Source organism: Rhinopithecus roxellana, chromosome 13 (genome assembly GCF_007565055.1).
Source record: "Rhinopithecus roxellana isolate Shanxi Qingling chromosome 13, ASM756505v1, whole genome shotgun sequence".
Classification (NCBI taxonomy): domain Eukaryota; kingdom Metazoa; phylum Chordata; class Mammalia; order Primates; family Cercopithecidae; genus Rhinopithecus; species Rhinopithecus roxellana.
The window spans coordinates 44,775,677-44,797,848 of record NC_044561.1 but is presented as its reverse complement, the minus strand read 5'-3'; the positions used below and the strand labels follow the sequence as shown (position 1 = coordinate 44,797,848).

Here is a 22,172-nt window from a genome sequence, read left to right as displayed (position 1 = left end):
ACAGGCCGGCAGACATCACAGGGGTTGCTGGTGGGGTGTGGGTTGCCACACCTTGTGGAAAGCCGTGTAGCAACACCGGTTAAAATCCTTTGTCTCAGCAGATGAATTTAGGGAGGGATGTATCAGAATGAAACATCAGCACACAGGGAGACAGTCAGATGTCATGTGTTCATGTCTTTGACTTGCTCATTCATTTGTTCACTCGCTGTACCCATTTCTTCCTGAGTGTCCACTGTGGTCAGGGGCAGGTGGGTTGAAAGAGCGTGTTCCACTGTGCAGTCTGGATGGTTCAGTCTGTGCATCTCTCCACAGGCAGGAGAGTGGCCCTATGGTGCCAGGGTCTGAATGTTGAGGTACCACCATCCCACATATAATGAAGCCCTCATCCCCAGTGGGTAAGATTAGGAGGTGGGGCCTTGGGAGGTGATTGCGTTTGGAGGAGTTCCTGAGGGTGGGGCTCATGGGATGGGGTTGGTGTCCTTACAAGGGGCGAAGGCACCAGAGCTGTCTCTTGCTCTGCCTCGTGAGGGCACAGCCAGAAGGCAGCTGTCTGCAAGCCAGGAAGAGAGGCCTCCCCAGGAACAGAACCTGCCCACACCCTCATCTTGGACTTCAGCCTCCACACTCTGAGAAGTCAATGTCTAGCTGTTTAAGTTCAGACAGACTGAGATACTGGGGTGTCAGGTAGCTGTTAAGAAGATGAAGACAAGTGTGCAAGTATTCACCTGTGGGGCGCCCATGACTCCTTACTAGGTAAAAACAAGTTACAGAGTGATATATAGAGAATGAGCTCATTACTGGAAGAAGAAAGCACAGTGAATATGGAGGTGTATGCACGCCAAGCCGTTAATGGTGACTAATTGGGGGCAATACATGTGGTTTGATGGTTACAGGTAACGTGGAAAATCTTTACAATTTTAAACACCAATAATGTGCAAAAATAAAACCTGTGTGGCACTGACCTCCCTGTGCTTTGGGCTCTTTGTCTGTAGGTTGGTAAGGCTGAGGTTCCCGGGAAAGCCGGGCACTGTGGACTTGCCAGCTGAGCCCAAGTGCTGGGGACTAGAGGGCCCTCTGTCCCCTTGACTCTCGCTTCACCCTATGAATGACCCCGCTCACACAGAACTTCAAGTGAGCCCACACCCTCTCATCTCCCACAGTGTGCCTGCTTGGGCTCATGGGAGGCCCTGCCTCGAAAGGCCTTTTAGTGGCGGGTCATTTGGCACTGGAGGGCTCATTTCTCCCCAGAGACTCGGTTATCAGAGGCACTGGGCTTGAAGCGTGGCCCTAAGTGCAGAGCAGAGTCCTCCAAGCTCCCCAGGTGGAGACGGCACTCGGTCGTCATTGGGACTAGGGCCTCTCTAGCCTCCGATGCCTGTGCTTAGCTGGGCAAGTCCACGGTGCCTGGCTTTTCCAGGAACCTCAGCCTCACTGCCTTACAGACCCGGGGCCCAAGGCGTAAACAAGCCAGGTGCTTTGCTGATGGCCTCAGTGTGGCCAGTGAGGACCCGTGCCAGGGCTGCCTAGGAAGGGCCTAGACTGGGAGGACAGAGTGGAGAGTGGGCAGCAGAGAAGCCGGGTGTGCTGGGCTCCTCTCAGATCCTCCTTCCTTCCTCTTCTCAGTGTCTCTCCAGCTCCTGCCACGACAGCAGCCATCGAGATGGTGCAGTGGGTGGAGGGGAAGCCAGGACTTGCGTGGGCAGCAGGAAGGGGCTTTCCCATCGTTCCTGCCATCCCTGGCTCCCCACTCCTCCCCCTTTCTTCTCCTGCGCCTCCTCGGAGGGGCAGCAAGGACTCTTTCTTCTCCTCCTTCCTCTGCCCCTTGTCCCTAGAAAATTAGGGCTGGAGGTGGGGGCGGGTAGTGACACCAGGAGCAGAGAAGGGTTTCAGGAGGTGGGGCAGGGACTAGAGGGAGAACAGCATGGATCCCACACAGTGCCGGTGGGGGCAGAGCCCAAGAGGCATGTCCAGCAACTTCTCCCACGCAAGAGACTCAGAGGAAGGTGCCCTGGGGACCTGACACAAAGAGGCTTACCAAGACACCCTCCCCTGTGCAGGGGCACTGGGCCTGTCATCCCCCCAAATGGAGCCCAGCCCCCTTCAAGCCCATTCAACCTATTCAGAGGTCAGCCTCTCTGAGGAGTCTGGTGAGCTGAGGGGAGGAGCGATCACATCCACAATAGAGGGAAAAGCGGATGGACAGGGAGCCTCTGTGAATGCTCCAGGGGGCTGCAGAAACCTTCCGGCCCTTGGGCCCAAGATCCTTGGGTTGCATTTCTGGGCCACTCAAGATCAGTCTTGGCTCCCAGCTGCTGAATCCTTTGGTTTCTCAGGACCCGTTATGTTGCTCCCATGAATGAGTCAACTCTTGGCTCAGTCTCAGTGGAGAGGAATCTTCATCATGCTCTTCAGCAACAAATTAACACAGGAAGCACCTCCTCTTTGGAAAGAATAAGCTTGCCTCGGGCTTCTACTGTATTTGTCTGTTTCTAAGATCTAACTGCCTGGGCTCTAAGACCTCTTTTAAAACCCATTTCATAGGAGGAGGAGGAGGAGGCCTGGAGCCATTCGGGAATATAGAAAAGCTTTTCTCTAAGCCAGAATGGCCAAGAATACTGGCCTTACACGCACGGAGCTCATCCGGTGGAGAGTCACCCGCGGCACAACTTGGCTGAAACCGGGAACAAAAGGAGCAATGGCGTGTGTTGCATGGCACCGTCCTCTGGCCCTCTCCCCTCTGTATGTGTCTCACCACACACCCCACTTTCACTCATGCTTCTGAGACATCTGATTTTCTCCTTCCACTGGATCTTGAAGCAGTAGTGACTGGGGAATGGAAGGGGTAGGGTTGTCAGGAAGCAACGACCATGTTAGCTGGACGCCAGGATCTCCAGAATGTTCCCAGATTGGAAAGGAAACTGACACCAGATGGCTCAGGGTCCCTCCAAGGAGGAATGCTGGAGCCTTATTTGATCACGGTTGGGCTATGACTTTTTATATTTGTTGGTCATTAGGTTGTTTAGTCATCAATTATCTTTCTTGCCAGCTCTAAAAGGGAGTGGAAGGCAATCAGCCTATTTTCCATATTTTCCATGATGTAAATGTGTTCCAGGTTATTTCAAATGCAGGCCTGAGCATGCTCCAGCTTGCACCAAACGTCCAGGAGCATAGGAAGGGTTAGGCAGCTGCCAGTGAGCGTGCTCCAGATTGCACCAAACGACCAGGAGCATAGGAAGGGTTAGGCAGCTGCCAGTGGATCCCCAGCCATAGGAGGGGCCTTTGGATTCGGGGCGGGGATAGGAAGACTGACAGTGTGCAGAGGGGGAATGTGCTTGGAGGTTTGCAGAAGGGGAGTGCCCGCTGGGCTGGGGTGGGCACTCATGCAGCTCAGCAGATTGGAGACAAGTACATTATGGTGAATTGGGGCCAGACATCCCAATGCGGGGGGCTGGACAGTGTCCTGCGGCCAACAGGCCACTAGAGAACTCCATGCTGTGAGTGATGGGATGAAAGTGTGTTTGGAGCCTATTTTTCCAGAAGGTAGCAAGACTCGTGAGATAACTGTGAGGGGTAACAGGAGGCAGAAATCGGGGAGCCCACCCGTGAGATGCGGTCCACGCCAGGAGCTGGCCGCCAAAATCTAAAGGATGGCGTTAAGGCAAGAAGTATTTTGAAAGAATAATCCAATGCCACAATTCATTTGGTTTGGAATGAGGAGCAGAGAAGGAGCTAGAGTTTTCAGTTCTAAGAGACTGGGCAACCGGCATTACCCCTTCTGATCAGGATGGAGGTGGTCTGTCAAGAGCCCTTGGAATTTGGAGATTTCATGAAATGTCCACCCTGTAGCTGTGAAACTGGGAGGAATCCAAGCAAACTAGATGCGACCAGCCGCCTGCAGGAATCCAAGCAAGTTAGATGCAAACAGCCGCCTGCAGGAATCCAAGCAAGTTAGATGCAACCAGCCGCCTGCAGGAATCCAAGCATGCTAGGTGCAACCAGCCGCCTGCAGGAATCCAAGCATGCTAGATGCAACCAGCTGCCTGCAGGAGACGCAACCAGCCACCTGCAGGAATCCAAGCATGCTAGATGCAACCAACTGCCTGCAGGAATCCAAGCATGCTAGACGCAACTAGCTGCCCGCAGGAATCCAAGCAACCTAGATGCAACCAGCCGCCTGCAGGAATCCAAGCAAGCTAGATGCAACCAGCCGCCTGCAGGAATCCAAGCATGCTAGATGCAACCAGCTGCCTGCAGGAGAGCCTCCTTCAAATACATGGTTCCTGGGCCTAAGGTTGGGGGGAGAGTGGGGTGACCAAGTCTATATCAGGTCACTGCAGGTGTCTTCAGAAGCGGAGGAAGTTAAAGAGAGACATAACCCAACCAACCAACCAACCAACAACTGCTGGTGTAGCTTCTGAGCTGAAGAGAGAGGGCTGCTGTCTGCTAGGAAGAAACAGAGAGTTTACCCAGCATGTTTCAGCAAGGGTGACCAGGAACTTATGTCACCAGAGGGCTGGGTCAAGAGTGGTTTCTTAGGTTTTCCAGACCTTACATAAGCGGTTAGTTCCCAGACTGTGTGCTGGAATCACTTGCAGAGCTTTTTAAAAAAATCTCTTAAAAATCTGGATTTAATTGGAGGGGTCTGGGCATCAACTGGTACCTTTTTAAAGATTCCTGGGAGGGCCGGGTGCGGTAGCTCAGGCCTGTAATCCCAGCACTTTGGGAGGCTGAGGTGGGTGGATCACCTGAGGTCGGGAGTTCGAGACCAGCCTGACCAACATGGAGAAACCCCGTCTCTACTAAAAAATACAAAATTAGCCAGGTGTGGTGGCACATGCCTGTAATACCAGCTACTTGGCAGGAGTCTGAGGCAGGAGAATCCCTGGAGGTTGCGGTGAGCCAAGTTCGTGCCATTGCACTGCAGCCTGGGCAACAAGAACAAAACTCTCAAAAAAAAAAAAAAAAAAAAAAAAAGGATTCCTGGGTGGTTGCAATCTGCAGCCAGGGTGGAAAGCCACTCTTTAGTTGAACTAGTTTACAGGGACTGCTCCGAATAAGAGCAGGCGTGTGTGCTTAGGATGCCTGAAAGCACAAATGGACGGGCACGTGTCTCGCTATCAGGCATTCTCTGCAGGAGCTCAGGCACCTGTGTGTAAACCGGGGCAGTGAATTTCCAGGCCCCGTGGGTCACCGTGCAAGGTGGGGCTCTGAGCAGCCACCTGCCCAGCCTTTCCATGGCCCCTTTTCCACGCAACACTATAGTCACAGCATGAAAGTCAGCAAAGGATGCTGGCTCCCTCCTGGACATGTGGCGAGGGGATGGCTGTAACATGCGGCTGGGGGGTGGGAGAGAAATGCTGAGCATCCCGAGGCCTCACAGGGTGGCTCCGGTGCAGAAAGAGTATGAGGAGTAAGGAATTCGGGCCCTGAAGCACATCTCTGAGGATGGCCGCTTGTCACCAGGCACTGAGTGGAAGAGAGGAAGAGCAGAAAAGCCAAGGAAGAGGCAGGGCCAAAAAAGAAAAGGCTGGTAACATCACCTGCCAGAGAGGGAAGAGGGAAGGAAGCAGGAGAGAAAAGCCTTTGGGTCAGAGAGCATCAGTGGTGTGTCCTGGGCCAGCCTCATCCTCCTCACTGCCAACCTGCAGAAAGATTCTCGGGGCCTACCTCTGTCATGAACCAGAGACCCCTCGAGGGGAGCTCTGTGCTCCACCAAGCCCCCTGGTTGTCTGAGAACTACTAGGTTGGAAGACTGGGGAAGTTTGAGGGGACAGCGACAGCTACAGAACACAGGGGAGACCTCAGACACCAGGAGCTGTGCCTCAGAACCGCTGGCATCTTGGGCCACATGTGTCATTGCTGTGGGCCTGTCCTGAGCGCTGTAGGATTCTGAGCGGCATCCCGGGTCTCCACCCATCGGACGCGAGTAGCAGCCCCTTACCCCTGGTGACATCCAGAAATGTCTCCAGACGTTGCCCTGCGTCCCCAGAAACAAAGCTGCTCCGGGCAGTGCAGAGGGAGAGGCATGCACGAACTGGACTGGTTCACTCCATCCCCCACTCAGTCCATCTTGCATCCAGCATGCCCCGCCTCATTTAGGGGCTGGAAATCCAGCAGAGAGCAAGGCGAAATTTCCTTCCTATAAGAGACCATCCAGCGGGGCCAGCAGCAGTGAGAACCTCAAACAAGTCAGTGCGATCACTTCAGACTGAGGCACACACTGAGGGGAGGAAGCCAGTGATGTGCTGATGGTGATGGGGCTGGTGACTGTGGGTGGTCAGAGTGATGGGTCTGCGTGAATCTGGATGCTCATGGTGACGGGGCTGGTGACTCTGGATGGTGAGGGTGATGGGTCTGGGTGACTTTGGATGGTGATGGTGATTGGTCTGGGTGACTGTGGATGGTGATGGTGACAGGATGGGTGACTCTGGATGGTGATGGTCTGGGTGACTCTGGATGGTGATGGTGACAGGATGGGTGACTCTGGATGGTGAGGGTGATGGGTCTGGGTGACTGTGGATGGTGATGGTGACAGGATGGGTGACTCTGGATGGTGATGGTGATGGTCTGGGTGACTCTGGATGGTGATGGTGACAGGATGGGTGACTGGATGGTGATGGTGACAGGATGGGTGACTGGATGGTGATGGTGACAGGATGGGTGACTGGATGGTGATGGTGATGGTCTGGGTGACTTTGGATGGTAACAGTGAAGGGGGTGATGACTCAGGTGACTTTGGATGATGATGGTGATGGGTATGGGTGACTGTGGATGGTGCTTAAAGCAGGTGGCTGTGCTGGCAACTAGCGGCTGAGCAGAAGCTGGTTCTGCAGAGCTGGGAAGGCAGGATCCTGTGGGCTGAGCATGGTGCAGGCGTGGGGACAGTTGCAGGGGATAAGTTGGAGAAGTTGGTAGGGCACAGGTTGGCAGGGCCCAGATTGGCAGGCCACCACAGAGAAGGAGGTGTCCTACCAGGTTGAACCTGGCAGCCGTGTGGGAGAGGCAGGTTGGAGGCAGGGAGGTCAGAGCTCAGTGAGGCCTGGACCTAACCATGGAGAGGGAATGGAAGAAGGCACAAAGGAGATGGGGGTCCAGGAGGATGCAGGCACCAGCCTGGGGACAAATATAGCCACATCTCAGCACGTGCCACCCCCAGCCACGATCAGTTTGTAATGAGAGAGGAGAATCTATTCTCTCCTCCCCACCATGTCTATACCTATATCCACACCCACAATCATAGCTAGGGTATCTGTAGCTCTTTCTATGCCCAGAATCACATTATCTAGATCACATCCACATTGGTGTCTAGATCTATTTCTGCAGCACTCATACCCAGTTAGATACACACCCTATACATCTATCTATATCCTCATCCATGTCTATCTCCATCTTCTCCATCTACATCCTCATCCGCGTCGACCTCCATCTTCTCCATCTCCACTGCTCCCCTCTCCATGTCCACTGCCATGTCTGTATCATGGTACCTCATCTGTCGCTGTCTCTTTATCAGAAAGGTATGCCTTTTGGCATCTCAGCAGAGAGCTTCCAGACATTTGGGCTCTTTGGGCTCAGGAGGGCTTTTGTCTGGTGTGTCTGATACTTTCTCTTGTTAATAAGGCAAGAATTAGAAGGGTCAAGGTGGGCATCTCCTATTTCCCGCCCAGTTTAAATGTCTCTGCATGCTGTTTCAAATGAGTTCAGGAAAACAAAGTGGTTTCTCTCAGAGACCCAGCTGGCACGGACAAGGTGCTGGTCTCCATGAAATCCCTTCTGAGAGAACATTTTAGTCTTGTGGGTGTCGGCAGGACGGGCCACTCAGTGACTTCACTTCTGAGCGAGACCTCCCAGGCTGGAGCTGGTCCCCGGTGAGGCTGACAAGACGCTCACTGGAGTCTCTGGGGAGCCAATTAGCTCCAACTGCACCTTCCGGGGAGTCTGGAAGCCAAGAGTCAGAGCCAGACGGTGTGGGGCAGAAGATGGGCATCCTGGCTAGGGCAGGAGGGGAGACTGATGGGCACAGCCAGATGGGAGGAGCTCGGCTGAGGCCTCAAGGTGACAGGGAGGACGGCTGACCAGGACAGCTCTGGACACGTCCACTGGGACCTCGCTGAAGGGGATGGCGCTGGCCACGTCCACTGGGGCCTTGCTGAGGGGGACGGCGCTGGCCATGTCCACCAGGATCTCGCTGAGGGGGATGAGGCTGGCTACGTCCACCGGGACCTCACCGAGGGGGACAGTGCTGGCCATGTCCACTGGGGCCTCACTGACCAGGACAGCGCTGGCCATGTCCACCGGGGTCTCACTGAGTGGGACGGTGCTGGCCACATCCACTGGGACCACGCTGAGGAGGACGGCGCTGGCCACGTCCACTGGGACCACGCTGAGGAGGATGGCGCTGGCCATGTCCACTGGGACCACGCTGAGGAGGACGGCGCTGGCCACGTCCACTGGGGCCTCGCTGACACAAGGGTCTCCCTGACACACATTTTCTCCTGTGGGCTTAGAGCTGGCCATGGGTCAGCTGGGTAGGACACCCTGATGACCAGATTAACAAGTGTCCCATCGCATCTACTGAGTCCCTTGGAGGCTCAGTGAGCCCCAATCTGGGAGGAACAGAGGACACCAGAGAGGGGTCCTGAGGTCGCACGCCCCAGCTCACCTGCTCCCTCGCCTCATGAGAAAATCTAAGTTCCACTTTGCCCAGCCAAAGAGCAGTGGAGGCTGCTGGGGTCTCCCCGGGTCACCAGGCACAGGGGCAGGTCACTGACCTGAGAGCCCCTGCTCCGTGTCCTTCTTGGGCCATACACCGCTGGCTTGACCTAGTTCACAGACATTCATGGAGGCTTTCACTGGCCTCTCCTCTTGACTTCCTGGGCCTCCCTCATCCCCGCCCCTTCTGTGCATAGACACTCCCACAGGCATCACTTTATGAACACAGAGACCAGCCCCAAGTGGGTAAACACGAAATGTCCCCAGGGGCTCTGTAGGGAATCTCCCGCGGTCCTTCCTGGGGTTAATGTGGGAATCCCAGGGCCTGGCTCTGCAGCTCTTGGCTCACCCTCCTGGGCCTCATTTCCCCTCTGTACAATGCCTCCTCCTGTTGAGAAGCGGGTACAGAGCCATGGCTGCAATTGTTATCTTGGAAAGTGCCCAGCTCCTCTGCAGGGGAACACGAGGACTCCTTCACACTCGCTCCTACCCTCGCCCTCCATCTCTGCTGTCAATTCACACCTTTCTGCAGAAGCACATTTACAAAATCATAGAAAGCCTCCCATGTCAAGGAGAGAAGTGCCAGACACACGCCAAGGAACATGGCCGGAGCCTCTTACCGTTCTGAATTCGCGGGCATGGTGGGGTCGATGGAGACCATGGCATCGTCAGTGGTCAGCAGGGAGATGGTCGTGTTCCTGAAAAACACACCCAAGCCCGTGTTTTCGCCCACAGCGTGCTCTGGGATGTACACTTGAATGTACACATAGGGCCAGAGCCCTGAGACAACCAGGACAGTCCCGGGACCAGCCTGGCCAAAGTGCGGTAGGATGGGAAGGGTGGGAGGCTGTCCCCAGGGCTTTGAGATTCCGTTTGTAAATGAAATTAAACAGCTGTGTATAATCCTAAGTGTGTGTAGATGCTGAAATGCTTTAAAATGGGAATTGGAGCTAGTCTACTTTTTTGAGTTGGGAGATTTTTTTTTTTTTTTTGAGACGGAGTCTTGCTCTGTGGCCCAGGCTGGACTGCAGTGGCCGGATCTCAGCTCACTGCAAGCTCCGCCTCCCGGGTTCACGCCATTCTCCTGCCTCAGCCTCCCGAGTAGCTTTTTTTTTTTTTTTTTGAGACGGAGTCCCCCTCTGTCGCCCAGGCTGGAGTGCAGTGGCACGATCTCGGCTCACTGCAAGCTCCGCCTCCTGGGTTCACGCCATTCTCCTGCCTCAGCCTCCCAAGTAGCTGGGACTACAGGCGCCCGCCACCACGCCTGGCTAATTTTTTTGTATTTTAGTAGAGACGGGGTTTCACCGTGTTAGCCAGGATGGTCTTGATCTCCTGACCTCGTGATCCACCTGTCTCGGCCTCCCAAAGTGCTGGGATTACAGGCGTGAGCCACTGCGCCCGGCTGATTGATTTCAAAGAGCCCCTTGTAGCAGGCAGGTCCCTTGGGCCCTTCTGGCCTCTTCCTGCCCCTCCCAGGCATCCTGAAAAGGCAGAGCCCGCAGCGCGCACTCACCGAGGCAGGCCGGTGGCGATGCAGAACAGGTCCATGATGTCACTGGAGTTGCAGTACTTGCTGAAGATCACCTGCAAAACAGAAGCACAGTGAGGCGGCAGTGAGGGCGGCGGGTCTCCCTGGAGATGTCAGAGGCCATGTGCTTCTGCTCCGGCTCCAACCTGAAGGTTAATTTTGAAAAGAAAAACTGTGACTCTAGGCATTGGAAAGTCACAGGCTCATCTTTTCATGTGGTTGATATATACGGGTGGTGAAAAATGTCATTGTTGCGTTCAGTGGAAAGAGATGTGAAAAATACAGTGACCCCCCCTTGCCCACACGCCTGTCGGTGACATGGTTATGGAGATGGCGCATCCCTTGGAAGGGGCCAGGCAGGACTGACCACCTGGGGTCAACACTCGCTGGGCACCAGGTCTTCAAGTAGCTCATGGGGGCCATTCTGTAAATAAAATAAAATTCAAGTTCATTAACTTAAAAAAAAAAAAAAAAAAAAAAAAAGGCCGGGCACAGTGGCTCACGCCTGTAATCCCAGCACTTTGGGAGGCTGAGGCAGGCGGATCACCTGAGATCAGGAGTTCCAGGCCAGCCTGGCCAGCATGGTGAAACTCCATCTCTACTAAACATACAAAAAATTAGCCAGTCATCGTGGCAGGCGCCTGTAGTCCCAGCTACTTGGGAGGCTTAGGCAGGAGAATCGCTTGAACCTGGGAGACCGAGGTTGCAGTGAGCCGAGATCGCGCCACTGCACTCCAGCCCGGGCAACAAGAGTGAAACTCCATCTCAAAAAAAAGAAAAAAAAAGAATGCCTTTTGGTATTTGGGGACTGAGGGACAGAGGCTGAATGATGAAGTCAAAGAGGGGAATCACGTCACAACAGAACCGCTGAGGATCCTGGACGCCCACAGTGAAACTGGCTCCTGCAGAGAAACAGGACCTCTGCACAGGATGGCTGCGCTCAACCCCGAGTACCATCCGGGCTGCGGTGGAAACGCCGGGTTGGCATCCACATCTTTTGTCCAAGTGGTCCCTGCTCTCAGGGAGGAGTCTCGGCTCTCAGGGAGGGGGCATTTCAAGCTCGGTGAGGGTGGGGCTTCTCCAGGGCTGGCAGAGCATGGAACAGGCCACGCCCAGGCCCCGCCTTCATCGCAGTGGATGCCTCCCTGGACAGTTTCCCCGGCTCCTGGCTGCCAATGCAGCTTTTCTTTCCAGCACAAGTCCCTGGCGTGGGGGAAACGCAGGCCTGGGAAGATGGTTATTTTTCGGTGCCCAGTGCACCATTTTTTTTAAAGCTAAGATTAGTTTTCTTTTTCTTTACTTAGAAACAGTGAAATATAGAAAACAGATTTTTTTTTTTCTGTGACTAACACCATTTCCTGTGGGCTGCTGAACCGGCGACAATAAGACAGTAAACAGCACCTCGCCTTGCCCGTTATCCCCACTGGTATCTGCCCCAGGGGTAATGGTCGGTCAAAGGTGGCCTGTGTCATTGCGTGGTTCCTGACGTCTGTGGCATCGGCTGTATCAGCTCAGTCCTGGCCATGCTTGTACGGGTGCAGTAGCCCCCTTCAGCAGCCCCCACTTTGGCCTCGCCCTGTTTTCCCCACATCCTCCTTTGCAGAACTCTGCTGGCTCCTCCCAGAGCTCCTTCCTCCGGGATGTGCTTCTCCTCCCGTGTCCTGGTTCCCGGCCTCACGTGCAAAGGCTGCTTCTCCCAACCCTACTGCCGAGGAGTCCTGCACTTGGCTGGGTGCCAGACCCTCACTTCCACCAGGACACCATCCTCAGCCCGAGTCACAGTCCACGCCACAGTCTTCCAGGCTATGCCGTGGAGTTGTTGCGTGGCAGAGCCCGGGCTGGGTTCCCATGTGGGCCCCTGTGTAACTCCCTTTCTCCTGGTGTGGCGGGCTTACTTTGGGGGTCTACAGACCCCAGTCTGCAGAGGGCAGGGGTGGAAGAAGAGGAAGGCAAGAAGGACTCTTGCTTTAAACATTCTGGATCTGGAGCTTCTGGAGAAGCAGGATGTGGTTTGCAAGGGGCCTGCTAAAGAGCTTGGTGTTCTTCAAAGTGTGCCTCTGGCCCCAGCTCAGGGATTCCCACGCAGTGGGTCTGAGTTGGGCCCCGGGAATCTGCGTGTAACTTCTACTGGGTTTCTTGGATTAGAAGCCACTGCTCAAAGATGTGTTTTTAGGGTGTCTCCCTCAGATGAGAGGGGTAGTCCTGCAGGAGGCGGGGGCCCTGCGGTCCCTGTGCTCCAACCTGGGTGGTCGCAGCAAATGACCCCTTGATAAAGTCCTCGCCCCACCCCTCCCCACTGGGTGCTTCTCCTTGTGGGCACGAAGGCACCACATCCTGTCCTAGCCCCTCGGAGTGCATGGGGGATGATCTTTGAGTTAAATTATCTCAAGACACATCTGGCAAGACCGACTCAAATCATGGCTTCTTGGGGCTGGCTCGAAGGGGGTGCACCTACCAGCAAGATCTCAAAAGGTAAGGGGAGGGTGATTATGGAATCGCAGTTTCTTGGGACTGGGGAGGCTCGTCTGACTTTACACAGAAGGGAAGTGGCTTTGCCAAGGGCACTGGGCTCATGGGCCTGGGGCTTCCTCATCTCGGGAGCGTGGGGCCAGGGCGTGAGGCCAGGCGGCCCAGGGGGATCCTTGACTGCTTCACTCCTGGAACCCTCAACTCAACTTCTTTGAACCTAAATTTCCTCTGCTGTAAAATGGGCCAAAAAAGGGGTGGCTGTCATCTACAGACGCGTTAACTCCGATGCCTCCCCAGAAGATTCTGCACCAAGCTGGAGGCCAGAGCTTGTGATTCAATGCAGAAACTTCCAGCCCCATGGAAAAGGACTGCAGTAAGTACCTCCAATGACTGACCCCCAAGCGCAGACTCCTGGGGACAGCTTCTGATGGCTTTGCTCAGATGATATTCGGACCCTGCCAGCAGGCTGCCCAAGGCTTCCAGGGCTCTTTTCAGTAGAAGAACATCCAGCTTCATGAGCCTGCAACCCAGGAGCCAGTGGAGAATCCGTTACGGACCCCTGAGTGGAATGAGTGAGGAATGACATGCGTGTCGTTGTACTGTTGGACTTTCTGGCTCTGTAAGGAAGCCTTTTCCTTGTCTTCTTAAGCTATCAGTAACTTTTAATGACCTAGATTTTTTGTAAACCGAAATGAGTAATTTTTAAGTGATATCTGATTTTCACCATCTGCTCTCCTTCCTCCCCAAATTCAAACTTTTAGGAAGGCTTTACTTTTTGTGGCAATATCTGCAAAGGTTCCGGAAGGATCTGTCTTCCTTCTTGCCAGGATATAATTGGGGAAGGTTTATGCAATCGAGCCTGGGCCTGAAAGACGTGTATGAGAACGACACTTAATTGCTGGGCTGTGACCACTCTTAAGGGGCCGAGAGTTGACTGTGCAGCATCCATGCCCACAAAGTCCCCTGGGGGAGGGGAGGGGCTCACAGGGTCGCAGCCTCCAAGCTGGGAAAAAAGGCTGCACTTTGGCAGGCCAGGGTTTTGGAATATCATGGGGCCCTTGAGAAGAGAGGGGTTTATCAAATTTGTCAGTACTGCAGGTGAAATCTGGAGGACAGCTTTTTGTGTTTGGTTTCCTAACCTCAGGATAGCAAATAACACTTAAATAACTTTAAAGCACAACTATGAGGTCTTCCAGCAAAACAAACTGAAAAAGGCCTGTATGGCATGGTAGCACTCTTGCTACCTCTGTGCAAGCAAGGATGCCACACCTAGGAGGACCAGCCTTATTCTGCCATCCAGAATAATCTCTCTTTGAGATTATGTTGGACAAAAGGTGGGGAGGCTATCAGGAAATTTGGAATAAGCACAAAAGTTGACTCTGGCTGTCTCCACTGAAGAATACAGCTGCATCCGTTTGAAGTCCATGTCAACATTCCTGCACTCCTTACACATTGAGGGTTCTTGGATTTCTCTTTTGAACTGGTTGCACCTTCTTACCAGTTCCCATTCAATTCATCATTTCAGTAAAAACGTTTGACACACAGTCATTTTAAATCTGGATGAGAGTCATGATTTCAGCTTTTGCTGTTCACTCGTCTCCAGTGGTTCCAAAGCGGGTGCGAGTCTGGGCATGAGGCGTGAGCCCTACGGATGGGGGCTCGGACAGTCGTGTTCTTCGCGGGTGTGAGAAGCACCTAGCTTGATGCTGCTCCTGACTGTGGGAGGCCAGCCCGGCTGCAGCTTCGGACCACAGGAGGACCCGCAGGCTGCCTCATCAGGAGGCCATAAGGCTTCCTGACCATGTGCCGAATAATTTTGCGAATCCTTTATCTGGAAACAAATAGTGCAAAAAAATGAAGTTTGAAAACGAGATGCAGAGGCAGCAAGATTAAGGGAAAAATGAAGGTTTTATGTTGGCTCCTGGCTTGCAGGCAAGTCAGGGCTGGAGTTCACGAGAATGCATGGCAAGTCATCACAAACCCTTTTGGGTGGTTTGACTGGCAGTGCTGTGATATTAAAGCAAGACGAGAGAAACACATGATGAGACGGAGGGTGGCTCCTCTGCTGGAAATTGATGCCTCTTCATAATCAGCTGAGACCTGGGAATGTCAGCTGGAACGTCACCGTCTGGGTGCCCTCATGCTGCCGGCATTAGAGAAGGCTGACACTTACCAGGTGCCAACCACAGGCAAGTGCTAGTCTAAGATGTTTACATATGGAAACCGAGGCACACAGAGATGTGTGTAGCTCCCACGTGCCCAGCCAGAAGTGTACATCAGGACTGCATCTCGGGCCACCGGCTGCAGACCACACATGCTTGACCACAACATACACTGACCTCCAGGTTATTTAATGTCTATATCCAAACGAGCCTCCTTCTAGACACCATGTAACGGAAGGAGCAGTGGATTTGAGAACAGGAAGCCCTTTGGTTAACCAGTGACTCCTTCTGTCCCTGGCTTCTCTTTCAACCCTGTGGGCAAACGCATAACCAGGGCGAGCCTCAGTTGACCATTCTGTAAATAGGGTTGACGGCATCAACTCCACCTGCCTCTTGGGGCTGTGAGAAGCAGTAAGTGAAATGACAGGTTTGAAAAGAATTACACAAAACACTACTGGTTTGACACAAAGTTCAATTTTATATCATTTCAGTTGCCACGAATCTCACTGTCCCCACTGGTTGCAAATTCTATGATTTTCACACAAGTCTCTAGGAGGTCTCTGAGTGAACAAATGTACCTAGAAAAACTTTTCGCCACCTTTTGTCTGGCACCCACTGTTATTTCAGCAGGAATTCGAGTGCGCAATCTGCAGGGTTTCCGGAGCTGGGAAGAACGAACACCTAGCTCCTCTGTTCCCACTGTTTCTTGGGGAGGGCGCTGCCTTGACCTTCAGAAAGGTGGGAATGGAGGCCTGGGAAAGGGTCTGCAAGCGGTGTGCTCACAGCAAGACAGGCCTGCTGCTTGTTGGGGTTGATCAGCAGTTAATCCAGAGAAGGAACAGAGCTACGTGTCACTCAGGCACATGGTTTGACTGGATTCCTGGCTCAGCTCATGGCTGGTACGGGCTGTGGCCCAACCCCGTCAGGCAGTGCAGGAGGGCACAGGGGACCCGGGGCTCTGGTCGGTTGTACCTTCTTGCCTTGCCACCAAGCCTGTTGTCAAGCTGATGGCCCCATCAGTCAGGTTGGCTGGGTGGGGGTCCTTCTGACAAGAGTCCCTCTAGGTCACCCCTTCCAAGTGGGGATCCAGGAGGGAGACCCAGGGTCACAGTGGCCACCCTGCACCCATGGCAGCACACGGGACCTCTGCCGGCCAGCCGTCCTGCACGTGCCTTGCCTCCTGCTAACCCTGCCCTGTCTCCACGGCCAAGGGGACTGGAGCGGGGGGCTGCCTTAAGCCCCCATGGCCAGCTCCCAATCATACTCTTTTGCAGGAACTTTTACTGAGAGATACGGAGCTGGTGGTGACTGTCAGTGAGCCAGGGTCGCACGGATTTGGGCCACACTGGGACCCTGAGAGGTCAAAAGGAGAAGCCCCAGAAGGTATGGGCAGGGGCCCCGAGCACAGGGGCAGCGGACACTGTGAGAGGGAGGGGAGGGGCTGCAGGCTGTGACAGCCCAGGCCCCCCCAGGCTCCTCGCACCCCAGGTCCTGGGGATTTTTCTGAAGACCCCTTAGCCTCCTTACAACAGTCTCTCCCTGAGCCTGCTCCACACACCCATCGGCCTCTGCAGCAACACAAATCTTCTTGAACTGGCTTGAAAAAGAGTCTGTTTCTTGCAGTGAGAAGCATCTTAACTGGCACACTTAGAAGAAACAGGGCTGGAGTTTGAGGGTCCGGCTTCGAGGGGGCTGGGAAACCCACACCCAGGGCCTCTGGGTTAAGGGACAGGACAGAAGGGTCTCTCATGGGCGGGGGGTGAGTCATTTCCATTCCAGTTCCAGAGGCGTCTTCCTGGATTTGACTCTATTTTATCAAATAGAGTGTTCTGTCTCCTCTTGGGCTCTCTGTGGAAAGGCTTATTGGGGGGTTGCCAGAAGGGTCCCTCAAGTTCCCCCTTCTTTTTTTTTTTTTTGTTTTTTGAGATGGAGTCTCGCTCTTCACCCAGGCTGGAGTGCAGTGGCCGGATCTCAGCTCACTGCAAGCTCCGCCTCCCGGGTTTACACCATTCTCCTGCCTCAGCCTCCCGAGTAGCTGGGACTACAGGCGCCCGCCACCTCACCCGGCTAGTTTTTTGTATTTTTTAGTAGAGACGGGGTTTCACCGTGTTAGCCAGGATGGTCTCGATCTCCTGACCTCGTGATCCGCCCGTCTCGGCCTCCCAAAGTGCTGGGATTAAAGGCTTGAGCCACTGCGCCCGGCCTAAGTTCCCCCTTCTGAGCCCCACATGGTGCTGCTTGCAGGGTGAGGCTGGGCCGGAGGAGGGATCAGAGCCCAGGCCAGGGCAAGAGCTCTATGACCGGGTCTCCTCGTCGTGAGGCTGAGAAGAGACACTGGGTCCAGAAGGAGGAGCTCCAGCTCCTGGGGGGATGCTTCATGGTCTTCCTGTAAAACCAGCGCTCAAGTAAAGGGATTTGCGAGAGCCCCGGAGCAGCAATCCACCAGGACTCCAGCCGTTGAACGCGAGGCGTGGTTTCAGTGTGAGCTGTGCGGGAGGGAGGGCAGACGGAGCGAGGGATGAGGCAGCTCAGGGTTCCGAGTGGAAATCGCACTTGGAGGATGTATGCACTGAATGGAAAATAGGATACAGACTTGATGCCAGCAGCAGCCTGCGGGCAGGCATTCCGGAAGCTTCTTCCACCTACTGAGCCAGTCTGCCATCGACACTTCCTCGCCCGTGGCCTGTGGGGAGGAACCAGGGCTCACCTTGGTGAACATGTCCTGGTGCAGCGCGGCCCCCTCCTTGTGACCTGGATCTCTGAGGTCCACGGGACTCCAGCTCTCGCAGCTCTCCTGTGTGTTTTTATCTGGAAGGTGCAGCATGAAGCCCAAGGCACCTGCATGCTACAGTTTGGAGGGGACTCGTCTGGTGAGATCCTTCTAGTGGAGGATCCTTCTGATCAGTGCGAGTCCACTGGGCTCCAGTCCAGCCATGCCAAGGGGAAGTGGCTGCCCCACCATGCTGCCTCCCCCAGCCCTATCTGTGCACCCTGATCCGTGGTACCTGCTGTCATGCTCACCTGTCCCTGTCCCACAGATGGTCCTGGCTGCTGCACCTGTTTTCCCCGGGGGCTGCCGCTGGAAGAATGCTGGCTGCACATCCAATGCTGTTTGCTGTCCATCGGTTCTGATTTTTGGAGCATGCATTGACGGATATATGGCCCCTTCCACATACGACTTCAAATGCACACACACGTTCACATACATGAAAACTTTTTTTAGTTTAAAGAAAGACTGATTCCAATGTCCAGCCTCTGCTTTCCTTCTGCTTCTTGCCTTTCCCTTCTTTAAGGTGGTTGTCCAAGGAGCCATGGGAAGACGGTTACCCAGAACTGGGTGTCCTTGGTCCCAGCCTGGCCTCCTACTGGGGCAGGCAGCTCTTAGAAGGGCATTGAGGCTGCAGAGGGGCCAGGCAGGATTGTGGGAGGAAGCACTGGTCTAGCGCTTTTATTTGGGCTCCAGATAGAAAATGACTTCTCACTGTCTCTGCCCCATTTACCCTTGCCATTTCAGCATCTATTCAGTCCAAATGTGGCTGGCAATGGCTTCTGAGAAAATTATTCCCTCTTCAGAGCAATTAGGAGCCAGGCAGAAGGGCTGGTAATAACAGAGCAGAGATCTGCAGCCGGCAGAGATCCCGCCAAGCCCCTCACGCCCCCAGGGCTCTGTGTTGAGTCGGCCTCCATCAATTCCACACCGGGAAGGGAAGAGCAGACCCTGGTTCATTTTTCTATTTCTGTTTGAGGCGCTTCCTTGCAGCTGCCGTGAACATTTCTTGCTGGGTTTGTCAGACTCTAGTTTGGATTGGCACAAAGTCAATGACCACTGGAAATTGTGGGTTTTTTGCACAGACATTTGTGGTGCTACCTAGAAATGCTCCAATTCCTGGACAAACAAGATAACTAGGCCAGGCTCCATGGCTCACGCCTGTAATCCTAGCACTTTGGGAGACTGAGGTGGGTGGATCACCCAAGGTTAGGAGTTCGAGACCAGCCTGGCCAGCGTGGCGAAATCCCATCTTTACTAAAAATACAAAAATTAGCCGGGCACAGTGGCATGCGCCTGTAGTCCCAGCTCCTCAGGAGGCTGAGGCAGGAGAATCACTTGAACCCGGGATATGGAGGTTACAGTCAGCCAAGATCATGCCACTACACTCCAGCCTGGACAACAGAGCAAGACTCCATCTCAAGAAAAGAAAAAAAAAAGATAACTGGATGGCAACTGAGGTTTGAGTTGAGCATGATAGGCTGGGGAAAGAAAAGCAGCAGCACCGTCAAAAAGGAACAGTATTGGTGTGAAACACTTAGGGGCTGGGTCACGGGGACAGCTGGAGGTGCCTTCCTAAGACAGCGCCCTGTCTGCAAGGCTGGTTGTAGTCTTTTTCACCAGGGAGACGACCCTACAAAACTGGTAAACCAGAAGGGCATTAGTTGCCTCTCCATATCCCTGAACATGTCTGTGTTACCTTTCAAAATCATTAAAAACATATCTATGTCAGGGAAGTCGTACTTTGAGACTGGTTGTTGTAAAACGTGCAATTATGTTCATTGTCTTGCTGTTACCACTTACATCGGCTGAAATTCTTTATTCAATTGCCTTAGCAACAATTTTTACAGAGCTTCTTCGAACTTGGAATAACGGATGTGGAGCGAAATTGTCCTCATTATAGTTATTCTACAGTCTTTCCCCCCAAGTGGTTTTAAGTGGCTAGGGCTGAAGATGAGAGCCCAGGCATGTACACAGCACGACGCTGAGCCCCTGCAGGAGAAAAGGCAGCCCATCTTTCCATCACACTGTCCTTCCCCAGGAGGGAAGAGAGGGGTCTGCTCCTCCCCAAGGGCAGCTGGTTAATGAGGCTGGACGCCAGGCCGCGTGGAGCTTGATGCTGGTGCCCGCCCTGCTGTATTCACACGGCTACTGATCTCAGCTTCCCGAGCATCTTACATTTCACCCTGCCTTGTATTTTTATTTACTCTTGTAACTTCACGATGATGTTTATTAATTATAAATGTCAAACTGACATCAGAAATCTCCTACCGAACCAAAATAAGGAGTACTGACTTCTAAGAGCAGCCGCTTTGGCCTCCAAGACATGGAAGGCAGATACCAGTGACAATCACACTAACAACCATGAGAAGGTGTCGCACTGCCCCAAACTGAAGACAAGCCGGATGCCCTCCAGTGGGCCAGTGCTAAACTGGGGTCCGCCTACAACATGGAACGCGGCTCAGCCAGGAAAAGGTGCACACAGCCACTTGGGTGGATCTCAAGGGAATGATGCCAGTTGAAAAAAGCCAATCTTAAGAGGTTACATACTGTGTAATCCCATTTATATAATATTCTTGAAATGACAGAATTGAAGAGATAGAGAACAGATTCATGTTCACCAGGACAGGGTGCTGGAAATCGAGTTAGGGATGGGGTGTTGGAAATGGGTGCAGGTAGGGGATGTGGTTATAAGAGGGAGCCTTGAGGTGATAGAATGTTCTAGTCTGTGACCGTGGTTGTGGATTTAAGAGTCTACACAGGCAAGAACATTGTGCAGAGCTAACTATACATGCTCAAGTGAGTACAAGTGCATTGGCCTGTTCTTGCATTGCTATAAAGAAATATCTGACACTGGGTCATTTATAAGGTCAATTTCTAATTGGCTCACAGTTCTGCAGGCTGTATAAGCATGGCACTGACATCACTGGGCTTCTGGGGAGGCCTCAGGGAGCTTTCACTCAGGGTGGAAGGCGAAGCAGGAGCAGGCATATCACGTGAGGAAGGGAGGCGTGCACACCCATGTGTGTTGAGAGAGAGAGGAGATGCCTTCCACCCTCTCACATGAACAACCAGATCTTGCAAGAATTCACTCACTATATCAAGGATAGCACCAAGGGGGTGGCATTAAGCCATTTGTGAGAAACCTACCCCACGATCCAATCACCTCCCACCAGGCCCCACTCCAACACTGAGGATACCAATTCAACATGAGATATGGCGGGGACAAATATCTAACCTACATCAGCAAGTACAACTGGGGGATCTGGATCAGAAGGGGGCTTGTGCACTGTCAATACCTAGGTTGTAAGACTGGGCCATAATTTTGCATGACATTCCCAGTGGGGGAGACTGGGTGGAGGGTACACAGATCTCCCCATTGTCTTTCTTACGGCTGCACGGGACTCTCCTCTTATCTCAAGAGAGTATCTGAGATGAAGCAGCGGCGCGAACCCAGAGGCGGTGAGGCTGGCGCTGTTCGGGCTGGCGCCGTTTGGGCACAGCGCTGTTGGAAAGCAGGTTGGCAGTTTATTTGTGCCCTTTGACCCAGAGTCTCATTTCCAGGAATGGCTCTTAGGGACATAATGAAGATAAACATAAAAATAAAGAGCATTTATTAAGTGCCAGGCACCATTCTGGTGCTTTCCACAAACGATGTCATCTCATCTCCATAGCACCCCCGGATTTATACCCAAACCAGTGCTCTGCACTGCCCTGCTGCAGGCAAAGATGCACACTGAGCATGTTGCTCTGGCTTATTCACTGCGGAGAAATGGAATTAAGCTGAGTATCTCATAAACAATGAAGTGATGACATTTTAGTGAGCCTCCATGATGGAACTTCATAGAGGCTTTCGAATCATGTTTTTGAAGACAATTTAATGCTATGTTGGAAACTGCTGCTGATGTAATGCTGAGTGAAAATGATCAGAATGCGAAATCGTGTAAAAGAAAGCCACACACACACTCACACACACACTCCTAAATGCACACTTGCATGAGAACACCAGCAACTGTGGTGCTTCGGGGTTAACAGCAGTTTTCTCTGGGTAGTGGGGGATGAACTATTTTCTCCCTGATACTGTTCTGCATTTTTCAAAATTTCTGCACTGATTATGTAGGGTTTTTATAACCAATAAAAAAGTTATCTAGCTCTGGAAGCTGAGCTTAGAAAATGATAACAGAACCAGCCTACGAGCATGCTACACGGCGTTTACATAAAATTCTCATGGGAGAAAAAAGGTCTTTACCATTTTTATTTGGAAGAACACTCTTTGGCATTAAGCCAAGCAGCTGAGAAAATTAAACGCCAGTTAACCAGAGGACAGAAATCGGAATGTAAAGAGTGTGTGTCTGGGGGGTAGGAGAGGGGCTGGTGCAGGAGAGGGAGGCTCCTGGAGGAAATGGGGCAGTGGGAGGCAGCAGAGAGGACCTGGGGGAGGACGAACAGAATCCGGAGCGGGGGACAAGGCGGGGCCCCTCCTGGGAAGGGAAGGGGAGAGGCCTCCATGGCTCTGCACTGACCACAGGAGCGTAGG

At 53.3% G+C, this 22,172-nt stretch overlaps 1 protein-coding gene across 2 annotated transcripts in view; it reads right to left on the bottom strand.

Annotated features, from left to right (window-relative positions):
* Positions 1 to 22,172, bottom strand: part of PDE9A (phosphodiesterase 9A) — a 115,758-nt gene that overhangs the window by 72,348 nt on the left and 21,238 nt on the right. For both annotated transcript variants that reach the window (XM_030915449.1, XM_030915450.1), the window contains exons 2-3: positions 10,223 to 10,293; positions 9,330 to 9,407 (exon numbers count right to left, since the gene is read on the bottom strand). In XM_030915449.1, coding sequence (XP_030771309.1) covers positions 9,330 to 9,407; positions 10,223 to 10,293 — 149 coding nt within the window. The remainder of the gene's footprint in view (positions 1 to 9,329; positions 9,408 to 10,222; positions 10,294 to 22,172) is intronic.